At 37.3% G+C, this 14886-nt stretch overlaps 1 protein-coding gene across 1 annotated transcript in view; it reads left to right on the top strand.

The window, feature by feature from the left end:
• LOC113232165 (protein suppressor of forked) overlaps positions 1-14795 on the top strand; it is a 40847-nt gene extending 26052 nt beyond the window's left edge. The window contains exons 8-15 of the mRNA XM_026466803.1: positions 62-219; positions 3320-3486; positions 4637-4744; positions 6009-6097; positions 8930-9030; positions 10034-10168; positions 10888-10994; positions 13700-14795. Of these exons, the coding sequence (XP_026322588.1) occupies positions 62-219; positions 3320-3486; positions 4637-4744; positions 6009-6097; positions 8930-9030; positions 10034-10168; positions 10888-10994; positions 13700-13804 (970 nt within the window). The 3' untranslated portion in view covers positions 13805-14795. The remainder of the gene's footprint in view (positions 1-61; positions 220-3319; positions 3487-4636; positions 4745-6008; positions 6098-8929; positions 9031-10033; positions 10169-10887; positions 10995-13699) is intronic.
• The last annotated feature ends 91 nt before the right edge of the window (positions 14796-14886 follow it).

A 14886-nucleotide genomic window follows, 5' to 3' on the forward strand; every position in this document is an offset into this window, starting at 1 on the left:
TACATAGTAAGCCCCTAGAATAATGTACGAATATCCCCTGAAAGTACTTGTTATGTTACAGATCCCGCTACCACGTGTTCGTAGCAGCTGCATTGATGGAATACTACTGTTCCAAAGACAAGAATATTGCATTCCGCATCTTTGAACTCGGATTGAAAAAGTTCTCGCACATACCCGAATATGTGTTGTGTTATATTGACTATTTGTCACATTTGAATGGTAAGTTAATTTTATAGTTCGTCATAAACAGAATCGCAATTTTAGTTGTATCCTAAAAATAGCTGTTTCATATAAAATGTCTATCTATTCGTAACAATCAGAGACGGACAAACGCCCGGGTTTTAACCCCGCTCTGTGTTAACGCCGGGCTGAAATCGTGTTAAAACCCATTAATGCCCAAAATCGAATATTTGTTGCAAATCGAGTTTTGTTTAAATTGAATGATATTGTGGCAGATCGCGAACTGTATTTGACAAAGAACTTAAATCTAATTAGTACCTAATCTAACACTATAACTAAATATTGTAATAATTACGTAACTTAAACTGTAGTAGTCTGTCTTTTTTGAAGACTTAGGGTCGTATTCCAGAACTCTACTCAATGCTCAAGTGAGGACTTGAGTATGATTTCAAGCACTGGAAATATGACCCTAATGGCAAGGACTTGAGTATGATTTCTAGTGCTTGAAATCATACTCAAGTCCTGACTTGAGCACTGAGTAAAATGACTGTTCATTGCGCAAAAGTGTTGCCCACTTGCGAGCAGCTAAATAGTGGTCACGCGTATTAAATAAATTGCTAAACTTGTTTCATTTGAATCATTCTCTACTCATTATTCATCCAATTACTGAGCACAAGTTCATTTTTTACTTTAATTATTTGTATGAACGTAGTGTATGTATGTATGAATACACTGTATTTAGAACTATGTTTATGAAAAATGCAAAGAGGAGACATATTGTAAAGTTCTTCATTTTAATTCAATATAGATAATGAAATCCGGCTATTCTTATTAAAACGTATATGAATAAAAATTTATCTCGATACTAGTAGGTCAACTGTCAAAACAAGAATAAAGAAGGCTATTGCCATCGCAATTAGTAATCATTAGAACATCGTAACATTCACATGTCAGTCATTTTTGGCAAAATTTTATCTTCTTTCGCAATCTATCGATAAAACTATCGACAACAGCTACATAACTATTTAAAATTTTATGAAACTGGCAACCCTACAAATGTCGTTTTACTCCGTCTTCAAAAAAGACAGACTATATATTTTCATACATATAAATACTTTATTTACATCTAACAAATAAAATAATAATTATTGATTAATTAATAATTAATACAAAGATCGAACACCCAGAAGAAATTCTTTCGATAATTACAACAAACTAGTGGAGTAATTTCACATAAAAAAAATTTAATATCAATTCAATAAGCGACATCTCTAACCGGAGCTGGTAGCTGTAAAGGTATCTAACTGGATGACGAAATACTTTCATAGATTTCTCATAGATGGCGTTACGGCTAAAAAGTCAACCAAATACAAAGACACGACAACAAGCACATAGGAAAATTCGTGAGGTCCGCTGGTTCGTTCCGTGGCTTAGTTGGTATAGCGTGTGCCACGGTATGCTGCTGGAAGACGTCGGTTCGAATCCAGCGGGATCGAAGGAATTTTTTCTGAGTGTTCGATCTTTGTATTAATAATTCTAACAATAATTAAAATTAAAACTAAAGTGTCTATAAAAAATATTAACGTAAATTTCAACTTACCTCTCGATTAAAGTTAACCCACGCTATTGTTTAGCGTGAGCCGGCCGGATACAATGCATTCCTGCGCACCGGCAGCCAGTCGATCATAAGGTCTTCGAAGTGAAACCCGTGTCGCCGCTTGCTTGCCTTTATACCTATCGACTCGCGCTAATTTCGCTGTATTTACCTAATAGTGCCCTAAACGTGTAATCTATTGCTCGACTGTTACTTGGCGTATTACAAAATGTTTACTGTTTTCTAATTCGATCAATTTGCACCGATTCACACGAAAATCGCATTAAAATAAATCGATACATCACTCGTTAGATCGTATACGTGCATTTGAATCGATCTTCATAAAAATGGAATCCTAATATACATCTTTACTAGTGAGAATCCACAGGATTGCAAGGTGGGTATTGTGTGGAGCTGCGTCTATTTCGTCTAAAAGATTTTTTGAAATTATACCAATTTCTGATTTGCCGTTTCTGCCTACGATTTTGGGGAGGAACGGGTTGAAACCTTTGCGGGGTTTTGGGTAACAACCCGGTTGATTGGGTAAAACCCACCGCCCATCTCTGATTACAATGGAATTTCTGATGAATTTATCGCAATTTAAGGGTTCCCATTAGCAAGAAAAATTACAAATCATAAATCGAAATCTTACAAAAAACTACAGTACTTCTATTTTCGCAATGTCACTCGGCAAGCTTCGGGTTTCGTCAGTCGTCGAGTTTTATTCAGTTGCCCTTTGCCTTTGGTACAGACCGGACGGTTTTACTCGACTTGAAAATATATAGAGTTTTTTTTATTATATACAATGGGTCGAAAGCCGCTAAATTCACAGGTATTATTCCAGCGATGTCGAACATACTAACATAGATATGTCAGATAAAGAAATGCGTTCAGACACGGACTGAATTGCAATTATTAATAACCGGAAAAATGTTCATTTTTAGTTATATGAAAGAAGCACACTTTTTTTACTTTACATTTTTGTTAACTTGCTTATTATTATGGAGTAAATGTTATTAAGAATAGGGACATAGTTCTACAGCCTATATAGTTCACACGGAGATCAAAACAAAACAACAATAAAGTAACTGCCTCCGTGGCCGAACGATTACCATGCCGGACTGCCAACGCAGAGGTCCCAGGTTCGATTTTTCGGGCCGGGAGAAATATTTGTAAGGCGTACATTATTTCTCTCGTGAGTTTGGATGTAATTTGTGGTTGTCTGTGTGTGTGTCCATGGCACCCGCGACACAGGGTTTCCCTAATGCGGGGCTATGTTGAGTGTGTGCTTTTTTATTATTATAACTACGTTGTTCAAAATTCAAATTATTATAGATTTTAAATCTAATAATTAATGGGCATGGAAATTAATATTCGTGTGCATTCGGAAATCCGATTATTGCCGAGGGACATTGAGAAAATATAAGCACTGTACTGATCCAAGTGGACTAAGGTGACCCACGGGAAGTAATAGTTGCCCGTGGTCCAAGAAGTGAGTATATTCACAAGAAAAAATGAACATCATATTCAATTTATTGTTTCCAGAGGATAACAACACACGGGTGTTATTCGAGCGCGTTCTCTCATCTGGAAGCCTTTCCCCAGAAAGCTCTGTGGACATATGGAATAGGTTTCTTGAGTTCGAATCAAATATTGGCGACCTGCTCAGTATTGTAAAGGTGGAGAAGCGCAGACAGGCTGTACTGGAAAAGGTAATGCTCTAATCATGTGTATAGCGTTTTTATTTTTATTCACAACACCCGAATTGAACGTCAAACTGTCGTATTCGAAACCGAACCAAAATGACGTCACACTCGTATAATTACTCGAACTTCTCGAGCGACAAAGGCTACAAACGTTATATGAAAGTTACCGAACGTCCTATTGTTTACAAAGCAAGAATGAATATGGAAATCTGTTATTATTTTAAATGAAGTCTGGATTTTGTTCAATTTTATTAATTTATTTTAATGCAAGACTAATGCATTCGTATATTTTAGTCCTTTAAAATCATTGACTTACAATTATATGGACGTCGGGTCCGCGCTAAAAAGTGTCCGAACTTATAGGGCGTTAAAATCGTATACAGAGCGTCATTCACGCTTTAGTCTTCGTTTGTTCGACTGACAGCGAAGCAAGCAAAATTAGACAGTACTGCGATGACATTACAATTTAAATTCAACGTTTTAGCTTTTTCATTTTACATGTCACTACGTTTAAATAGGTTGACTTGGGACATTTTTGTCGTGGTTTTTGTATTAGACCCGTTGTCCATTTATTTGTAAGTCAATGTTTAAAATCTTAAAAATGTATATGAAAGAATTTTCATTTTTCTTATAATCTATTTCTCCGACTAATTCCGTAAACGCTGTTGGCTAACGATGTCGTATCGGAATCCGACTCGAACGTCTGAATAGCTCGGAAAGCGCTTTTTGATTCGAGAATTATATCCAATCGAACGATTCGGTTAAAATATCGAAGAGTTCTGAATCGGGGACCTAGTCTGCCACGCAGAGGTTCCAGGTTCCATTCCCTGGCCGGGAGAAATATTTGTATGGCTTACATTTATTTCTCTCGTGAGTTTGGGTGTAATTTGTGGTTGTCTATGTGTGTGTCCATGGCACCCGCGACACCGAGTTTCCCTTGGGTTTGAGTTAAAACAAACAACTGAAATGACCAATCATCATAGAGTGACGTAATTGCTGAAATATGAGACAAAAAAAACTGGTCCAAGGGGCGTCTATAATTTGGAGCGACTTCTTTTTAAAAAGGAAAAATATATTTTTTACTTAATTTTGTTCGTCTTACTTTCAAATTTAATATAAATCATTCATGTCATACTATCGTTTTATTCGTCACCAGATCAAAGAATTCGAGGGCAAAGAAACGGCCCAATTGGTCGACAGATACAAGTTTCTGGACTTGTATCCTTGCAGCATTGCAGAGTTGAAATCTATTGGATACACAGAGGTAAAATAGCGTACTGAATTTATTGAGTATACAAAACAGAATACAAGGAATATTATAGGATACAAATAATATTGCGGCGTGGAAGAAGATATAGTGACAAAGATAGAGAAAGGAATGCTTAGATGGTTCGGACATGTAGAGAGAATGAATGACAGAAGAGTGACGAAACAGATTTATAAGGCGTGTGAGAGCGGGCAAGTTGGTATGGGCCGACCAAGGAGAACTTATCATGACCAAATTGAGCCCATCCTAAAGAAGGGCCAGGTCAAGAGTACCCTTATCCGACGAGCGTGTATGAAAGCATTGATGCGTGTTGATGAGGCGAAAGATGTGTGTCAGGACCGTAGCAGGTGGAAGACTGTTGTCTCTGCCTACCCCGATGGGAAAAAGGCGTGAAGTATAATAATAATAATAATAATAATTCATTTTTTTTTAATTGAATTTATTTGTGAAAACACAGGTTAGATATGCAAGTTGACATGTACAAAATGAGTAGGTATAGTTTCACTGTGTCCGGTCAAACATTTGGCATACAAACATACTGAAAGTATATTTGGTATATGAATATTATAGTACAAACACAATTACCGGTATTGACAATATAAAAATGAAAAGAAGAAAATGTATTTAAAGTATTACATATGTTTGTAATATCGTTAGTATTCAAGAATGTCAGATCAATTATTAATGTCCAAAATAGTGAATATAATAAAAACAAATTAATTCATTCCAACAATTAAATTACAAAAGTCAAGCGGCTTTGTCAGGTGAAAAATATTAAGTTATAGTGTCATTTAAGAAGTTGTCAGTTGTCATTATATGTATGTATGTATGTATGTATGTATGTACAAATAATACTAAAAAGAAGTATGCAAAAAATATAATAAGTTTCTGTATGTAAAAGTAACTGCCAGTGCAAACTGGCGGATGCATTTATTTCTTCTCTCCTGACATAATGATGCCTTAGTTTGAAAAACTCGTCTCTTAGAAAGAGTGATTATTCAAAGGTGGCAACATTTTCTATTTATTTTAAATTTCTTATCAATTTGGGTGCATTACTTTAAGAATATGTAAACGCCAGTGTGTTAATATGAAGGGAATGCGATGTGAAATCAACCTACAAAATTTGTATATACAATCCATTATTTTTTAATTTCAGTAACTTTGTGCTTTAAGATACGAGTTTGAGAAAGCAGGGCGACGTATTACACCATTATCATCATGCTACTTAACAAACATTGTGTGTTAAAAAAAATATTTACAGGTGGCCTCCATGTCCAACAAATCGTGGGCTCTGGGAGGACCCTTGGCGAACGTATCGCCTGAGCTGGCCGCTGTTATCTTGGGACAGAAGTAAGTCCACACTCACAGCTCATTCATGCCCTATTTACATTCTTATACAAGATGACATTATTTTAAGGTGCCTACAGATTTGATCGACATTGTCGATCGAGAAATGTCGATTGGGTGCTTACAGAGATGCGGCTCGTTACGTAATAAATAAATAACGCACATACTCAATATAGCCCCGCACTAGGGAAACCCTGTGTCGCGGGTGCCATGGACACACACATAGACAACCACAAATTACACCCAAACTCACGAGAGAAATAATTGTAGGCCATACAACTATTTCTCCCGGCCCGGGAATCGAACCTGGAACCTCTGCGTGGCAGTCCGGCATGGTAACCGTTCGGCCACGGAGGAGCAATGCGTTGTGTTGTTGATATAATTTTTATGAAACCTACATTTCGCGTTGTTAAGTGTTTTTGTGTTTTCTGTACAAGTTGTGTTAAGTGATAAGCTGATAAGAACTTACGAAAACGAATGCAACTAACTAGTGCTTGAGACTGTGTTAACATGGTTTTGTGTTAGGGCTAACTTCGTTGAAATGCCTGTAATGCATTTCGACTTTACGGGATTGGTGTTTAGAGTTCTATTCTCAACGTGGTGTGGGAAAACACGCGTTCGAAAGTGCGAACGGCAGCCATATATCGATCCTTATTAACTCTTAATTGTCAAGTTTCAAGACATGGCCCCATAGAAGAAAATACTAGTAACGATGGGAAGAATACGTCTAAGAATACATTTTCGTTAAGCGTCTTTTTCACCCTGTATATATAGTGTGAAGTACAGTGCATGTACGTGCAGCTTTACAAGTAAAAATGCGGCAAAGTTTCTGTCTTTAAACATCATATCGACATTAACGATGGACTATGTCGAGGAAATCTGTAGGCGCCTTTACGATATTTTGGGGGGTAGATTTACTCGTTAATGCAAAGTACTTTTACAATGGCAACCCTTGTTTATAGATAAATCGACCCCTCCTACGTAAAGTGTCGTATGTTGAAATTGCCAAGTTCACAGAGGAGCGTTTTAAAGTTTTGAATTCACTGAAATGAGTATAATTATAAAATAAATTGTAGTGGTTCATCTAACCGATATCTAGGATTTTATAATACTCTATGTGAGTAACGAGCTTTGCCGAATAAAACTGAGAAATGCTAAATTCACGTGTTATACTCATTCCTGTGAATTCAGAACTTTAAAACGCTCTTTTGTAAACTTGGCAATTTCGACATACGATACTTTACGTAGGAGGGGTCGAAATTGCAAAATAAAAAACAGCTGTGCCATACTCGACAAGTTAAAGCTGGTATTCTCAAATGAAACTATTTATTTCAGACAAATGTAGTCCATAATACTATAAATGCAGAGTTATTTATTTCATAATCTCAGAGTACTAAAAAAACCGACGTCAAAAGTACGTGGAATTACGTCTATTTGCTAAGTTTTATTGAAATATCCTTAAAGTCGCCAATATACAGGACTTGACAGTGAAGATAATAAAAATCGGTTCTCACTTCTCAAAGAATATTGAGAGAAAAACGCCTTGAGTTGGAGAAATAGCAAAATCAACCATTAAAATAATTGCTCCTTAAGAAAGTTTAGGCGCTATATATAAAAATGAATTTTCATGCGTGAACAGCCACCCTTAGAGGTGGATGATTTCCTTAAAAAATGGGACTACTATGGAAGTACCCCCTTTCCAACAAAAAAAGAATCATGAAAATCGGTTCACAAATACCGGAGTTATCGCATTGTATGTATGTTATACAAAAAAAAAACATTCAGTTGAATTGAAAATGTCCTCCTTTCCATATAGTGTTAGTAACAAAATACTGATTAATGATTCTAAGCAATAGAGCTCATTGTGAAAGAGTTCGTCCTGGGATGTACTGCCACCTTACCTATTTCTGAGCCAAGCAGTAATGTTAGCATTACTGTGTTCCGGTTTTGAAGGTTAAGGTGCTGGTGAAATTAGTGGCACATGGGACTTGTCAAGAGTGGCACTGCAACTGTTATGGACATGCGCGTAGCTTGCCATCAATCGCACGACGTGTTCGTCCCGTCAATTGATATTATAAAAAAACTTACAAACTATTTTAATATAAATCCTCTAAACATTGATGTGTACCCGTACCCATTGATTATGGGCCCATTGGTCCTCTCGGCCACTGTACAAAAAGGCCATTGACGCTGCCCCGCACTCTGTGTATTAGGGACGCTACCCGCTTCCGCAAAATGGCACTAAACATTCCCGAAGCGATACAGAAGCTCGGCAACTGCAACTGCATTTTGAAAGCGTTATTATACTGGACGCACAGGGGCCCGACTACACTTGTAAAAAGATTGGTTATAACTTATAATCAATGAACAAAAATAAAACATTAAATGTAATCGACTTTTTCTACCGAGTGTAGAACAATCAACTACTCCTGAGAGTAGCGGTGTTTGTATTATTTATTTTAATTATTTTATAAGGAGGGATAGTGAGAATATTAACTGTTCCCAAATCACGACTATCTGTCGTGACTGTGTCGTGAACGTTTATTAGACTGTCGTGTCTAGCTGTTTTCATGACAGAATCCTTTGAAGGTGCGATTATCTGTCGTTACATTTTTATTTATTGTCGGATGACTGTCGTTCTAGCTCTTTCTATTGTCACGACAGTCTGTCGTCGTAACGTCAAAAAATCGAGTTGTACTATATGTGAACAACGTCATTTAAATGACCCTTAAAAAAAAAAAATCAAAAATCGAACCCGGGACTGAAGTGTCTATAAAGATATAGAGACTGACAATACGCAATATCTACAATAGTATCTTCTATTTTGATCCATAGGGACCACGACCCTAACAAGGACATATTACGCCCGGACACGAACCAAATGATCCCTTATAAGCCAAAATCTAATCCTCTGCCCGGTGAACACCCCATTCCTGGTAAGTACAGTCAGTTAATGAGATATGTTTAAGTAAGGCAACAGGCAATCGGATTATAATTCGAAAAACAAATGTTATTTTTATATGAAAGTAAAATTTGATGAATTATTGAAAGTCATATGGAACAAAAGTTGTTGTTTACGATGTTAGTAATATAGTCTTACGAGGTTGTTAGTATTTTATAATAGTTTGTCCCTTTTAGCCGGAATGACATACGATCTTTCCGAACCTTTTTTCGTTTAGAGGAAAAAATGAGAGGTTACTTTTTGGTTGAGCCCCGTCGCGGACACAAGTGGCGAGATGTAAAGGTCGTGCTGTCATTCCGGCGCAGAGTAAGTTAACCGTGAAGCGGTGTATGACAATAAATTGTTAGACCGCGCCAAGTGCCATTAGATCGGATCAATAATATTGTATTAAATAAAAAGATTGTTATAAATTAATCGAAATGCGGTCGAGAAAAGTTCAGAAATAGGGGAACAATAATGACGTCCGATCTGTCACTTTCCTAACCCAACTGCGGGACTGCAAATAATTAAATGCTGTAACGTACGTTACATAACCCTGTTTAGATAAACATATTGGATAAAAATAATGGATATTATAGCTAATTTCTAAAAAGTTGTTCGATTCCCTATTGTACAGCGCCTCCAGGCAGTCAAAGGAAAAACTAGTCATGCAATACTTTAGTAGTTCCTAGCGACGTCGACACTGTAATAACTTATAATAGATTGATTAAATGTACGTGCAATATCTGCATGAAGAAGTGCTAGCCTAATGGTTTGATCAACAGCCTCTCAAGCCGAGGGCGTAGCTTCGAATCCGGGCTTTATATGCAAAATTTGATTTTAAATTTACCATGAGCTTTTCAGTAAAGGAACCATCGTGAAGTTCCCAATCCGCATTTGGGCCCACGTGTGAAGCCCTCCTATTGTGCCAGGCCAGCAGTGGGACTATGATATAGGCTAACTATTATTATTTATCTGCATGTAAAATGTAATCCTAGGCGGCACGTTCCCCGTGCCCCCCGCTGCGGCCCACCTGTGCACCCTGATGCCGCCTCCGTCGAGCTACCGGGGGCCCTTCGTGGCCGTCGACAGGCTCATGCAGCTCTTCAACCGCATCTCGCTGCCCGATAAACGTACGTATGCTCAACAAACTATATTCTTTTTAGATTGTCCGTGTGAGTCGGTTTTTTTTGAAGACGGAGTGAAATGACATTTGTAGGGTTGCCAGTTTTCATAAAATTTGAAATAGTTACGATAGTTTTATCGATAGATTGTGAAAGAAGATACAATTTTGCCAAAAATGACTGAATTGTGAACGTTACGTCGTTTTCTATTGATTACTATTTGTTTTATTTTATTTTTTATTCTTCTTTTATTTTTTTTTATTTTATTAAAAATTTCAAATAGTACTTTTTCCGGAAAAAAATCCGAAAAATTAGAAAAATTGGAAAATTATTATTATGAATGCTCATATTATGTTCTACGTATAGAACTATTTTTTGAAGGTTTATTTAGCGTGAATTATGAAATAAACGTGTATATCTAAAAGCCATATAACAGAAAAACGAGATTTATAATTATTTCACAACAGCGAAAAAACCTCCAACAACCACATTATTTGTTATTGGCTCCATCATTTTCTTTCAGTAACTTCAACTTTTGACAGATGTCAACGTCAAATGTGGAAAAATATTGTAAAAATATCCAGAAAAGTATGATTTGAATAAAAATTGCAATTTTTCCATGACCCAACATACGTCCGTGATTTATAACGTGATTCCGACTGTATGTGGCCGGTCTTACAGATGTGTGTTCGTGTGTAAACTGACAGTTAATTTGACGTGTTTGACAGCACCACCGCCGACACAAGAGAACGGCTGCGACACCAAGCTGTTCGATTTGGCTCGCTCCGTGCATTGGATCGTCGATGACGACGGCATTACTACCATATCTAATAAGGTACGTAACACAGTAGGAATGTAACTTGTTGGGCGAAAGCTAAGAGCAATAACCTATGGTATACGAGGTACCACAAAGAGTTGAAAGTTTACACTGTCATAGATAAAATTATTAGAACCTGTATAATATATACAGTAGAAAAAGAATTGTAAGCTAAAATAACACTGCTAAGACCTTTAGGAGATTATTCCTATCAAGGAAACACTAATCAAGTCTTAAGAGAGAGCATACCAAAAAAGTTTTGACGTTGGCTCCGCCCAAATTTGTGAAACAAATATATGCCTGAAGTTCGCGTGACATGCGACAGGAGATGTTGAATTTTGCGCATTAAAAGTACCAAATTCGTTTCAGCGGAATAACTCTAAAACTAAAGGGATTAAAAAAATCCCTAGTGACAGTTCTCGATCATGCATAAATATAATTAATTATCTAATTTTTGTCCTAATAACCTGTAGCATTTCGAGGATAAATCGAAAAGATGTGAAAATTAGAGGTCATTTCGTGATTTTTATCTATCGAGGAAACTTTATTGTTTTATGTTTCTAATTAATGTCTATGCTTGAAAATATCGTGTAGTTACTTATACGATATTTTATTTTTAACTTTAAAGTGGATATACCGCTCCTCTAAAATCAAATCGAAGATTAGGAATTTTTCCTCTGCTCCCTCTTAACTCTTTTTATTTCGTGATAATCTCACTGGCCAGCACAAATTTAAATCAAACGTACGACACACGTTTGACCAGACAATACAAAAAATGTAGTTTTAATCGATGAATCGAGTATAATTTATTTATAATATTGTTTCTATATTACATGGAGTAAATCGTACAACAACCAAATCTCATTATGTGTTTAGTAAACAATAAATATAATAGCTGACAGAATTGAAAAATAAAATAGAAAAAGCTAGAAATCGGCAAAGGGTATATCCTGCTAAGTTATTGTTCGTAGGGCGAGACTCAAAAAGGAAACATAGTGGTTCGGTTACAGACTAAAACTGTTGTAGGCTTGTAAATGAATGAATGTATTTCTATCACTCATTAATTTCATTTCAATGTCGAGAAAGGATGTCATTGTGGTGCTGCAACCAGGACCGTCTGCAGACTATCCAACTCCTTAAATACTCGCAATAGATCTACTATGTTTAGGCTACTGAATTAGTCGTGATGAGCTGTTGGCGTCGGGACGCAGCCCTTCCGAAAACACTTTATGTCCATTCAATAAGAGCGAAAATGACGTTGCGCGTTTCGCTACCGCTTGATCGCCAACGCGAATGCACAACTTCGTTTTCGCTTTTCTTACATGGATATAAAGATTTTTCTGATCAGTGTCGATAAGTATGGATGCTGACAGATAGTGAATTTATTACTTTTTTTCCTTCGTTCCAAATGGAGCAGTTCAAAGACCATACTGCCTAGTCATTAGTGTCTCTTTTTCTTCAGTAAATATGTTTCGATTTAAGTCTTCGTTATTCGACACGAATTTCATTGCGCTCGCAGCGACTGCGTGCGTCTAACTGTCATAGCAAAATACGCTCTATTTGTTTTTAGCTTTAACGTTTTAACTTAAATGAACGTCCCGGGCACGCGAGTGAGTCTAGCTTGAATTTGGTCTACGCGACCACCGCGCGGTTGTACCATTCAGAGGAATTTAAATGTTGTTGCCTAGTAAATAGAATTCAGATTCGCCATTGATGTACATGAAGGCGTGGTAACTGGGCGGTCGCCGCGTTAAAGCGTTCTCCTCGTGTAACTGGACGCTAAGTCTTCAGTATTTCAGAAAGGTCTTTTAGTTTAAAATATGAATTATCCAGTATTCCCGAATACGAACAAGCCTCGAAAAATGTTAACGTCAGATCCTTAAAAACGTCGTCATTATTTGTCAATTTCGATGACATTATGGTGATGAGTGGTTACAAACGCGCGATTGCGTCGCTACGCTTGCGATTGCATCGGTTCAAACGCGTGTGTAAAGGTAGACGATTAACTATTGCTTCGCTGCTAAAAATCCCGTTGTAACCCTAACAAGCCGTGACCAGGTTCACGGCAGTAAAACAGAAAACTTCAGGTCCACCAATTTATTTAAAGTCGGTTAAAGAGAAAGTAACAAAGAAGGCCTAAAGGGGCCGAGTTATACTGAATTACAGATACGTATTCATAGGTACATGATAAAGGCTGTAGTGGTTATAAATTTTTTTTTTTTATACATGACAGGCAAATGACTCCACTCCACCTGATGTTAAGTGGAAAGTGGTATCCAAACGCGAAGGAACCTAGTGCAGCGATGAAACCCTCACTGCACTAGCCACCTCCACCCTGCCTGCCTACAATATGCCTCTTCACGTTATTAAAATGTGCACATGATTTAGATTAGTAATGATTGTAAACTTAGTAAAGGAATCAAAATTAGACGCGATTGAATTTTAACAGCTCCGTACGCTGTCGCGATCGAGCAGGGAACGAGACAAAATCAGAATGCGAGGCAAAAGAGCTAGGTCACACCGTCACAGCTCTATGACCAAAATCAACTTATTACTTACAGATAGTGAATGTATCGACTTTTACGGGTGCGCTGTTTTGTGTCGGTGGTTTTTCGAATTTGAAGTTTTATTAATTCTTGTAGAATCTATTTGCACGAATATACGTTTAAATTTTTAATAGAAACTTTGATCGTATATTTACCATGCTAATTTATTGTGTTCAGGCGCGTCGCAGAAAGGCAGGCGAGGACTCGGATGACGATGACCTCGGTGTCGCCCCTCCCGTCAACGACATTTACCGCCAGAGGCAGCAGAAGAGGGTCAAGTAGGACATTCAAGGGTCCGCCGCTCAAGGAGTTTTAATTTGCAGTGTATACAGAAGTATAGAACTCTAAACGAGATTGAATGATATCTGTTAAGTCAAATGTATTCCCAAATCCATTTCCTAGGTTTTAAGATTCGTAGAAGACAGTAAGGGTTAAAACCTACTTGTCAGTATTGGGTTCATAAAAGCAGTGTTTTTGGTATCGACCCGCTTCCGCATCAAGGGTCAATTTATATTGCGACGGAAAGGAATGGAAGCGAATTTTTGTAACGATCTTGTACATAGCGTAATGAACGTTATGGTCAATTGTGTAACGTTCAAATTAGATAGATAGAGAACTAGCCAAAAATCACGTCACGCGTCTTCTGCAGCAGCCGTGGGCGACGCCTGGCGAATCTGCGTGAAGGCAGGCGTAGTGTGACGTCAAAGTCAGCTAAATACTACAGTCTCAAGGCGCAGTCGCAAGAAAGCTTCCGTTCCGCCGCAATGGAAATTGCGCCTAAGGGCGACACTTTTTTCTGGACGCAATCAGACATCAACTATTTGTGCATTCCGGAATAAACTTATCCTACAACGTGGAGAGTAAAACAACTAGAACTAAACGGTGTATCGGGCAACCTATCACAAAATCGATTTTTTTGCCGAAGTAATGTTTGTTCGAATTTTTATTACACCGATATCCGAATTATAACGAAACCGTTGTTCTTTCAGGATATGTTGCATATTTATCGCAAAGACACGATTAAGTTCGGTTTGGTTAGGTTTAACATTACTTTCGAGTTTATGAAAATTCAAAGTGTATCTTATTATTGATATAAAGATCGAACAAACACAGAAAAAAGTCCTTCGATCCAGCCGGATACGAACCAGTGTCTGTCGCCTAACATGGCTACGGATCGAGCCAGCTGATCTCACGAATTTGTCTATGTGCTTGTTGCGGATGGTTTATGTTCGATTTAATCTGCTTGTTTGCCAAATATCTTTGTGTCAATAATTGTAGTAAAAACATATGACATTGAATAAAAATAAACTATTGAATCATTGACTTACAAATAAATGGACGACGGGTCTAATACAAAAACCACG

This window comes from Hyposmocoma kahamanoa, unplaced genomic scaffold (assembly GCF_003589595.1).
Source record: "Hyposmocoma kahamanoa isolate Upper Pololo Valley unplaced genomic scaffold, ASM358959v1 67, whole genome shotgun sequence".
In the NCBI taxonomy this organism is placed as follows: domain Eukaryota; kingdom Metazoa; phylum Arthropoda; class Insecta; order Lepidoptera; family Cosmopterigidae; genus Hyposmocoma; species Hyposmocoma kahamanoa.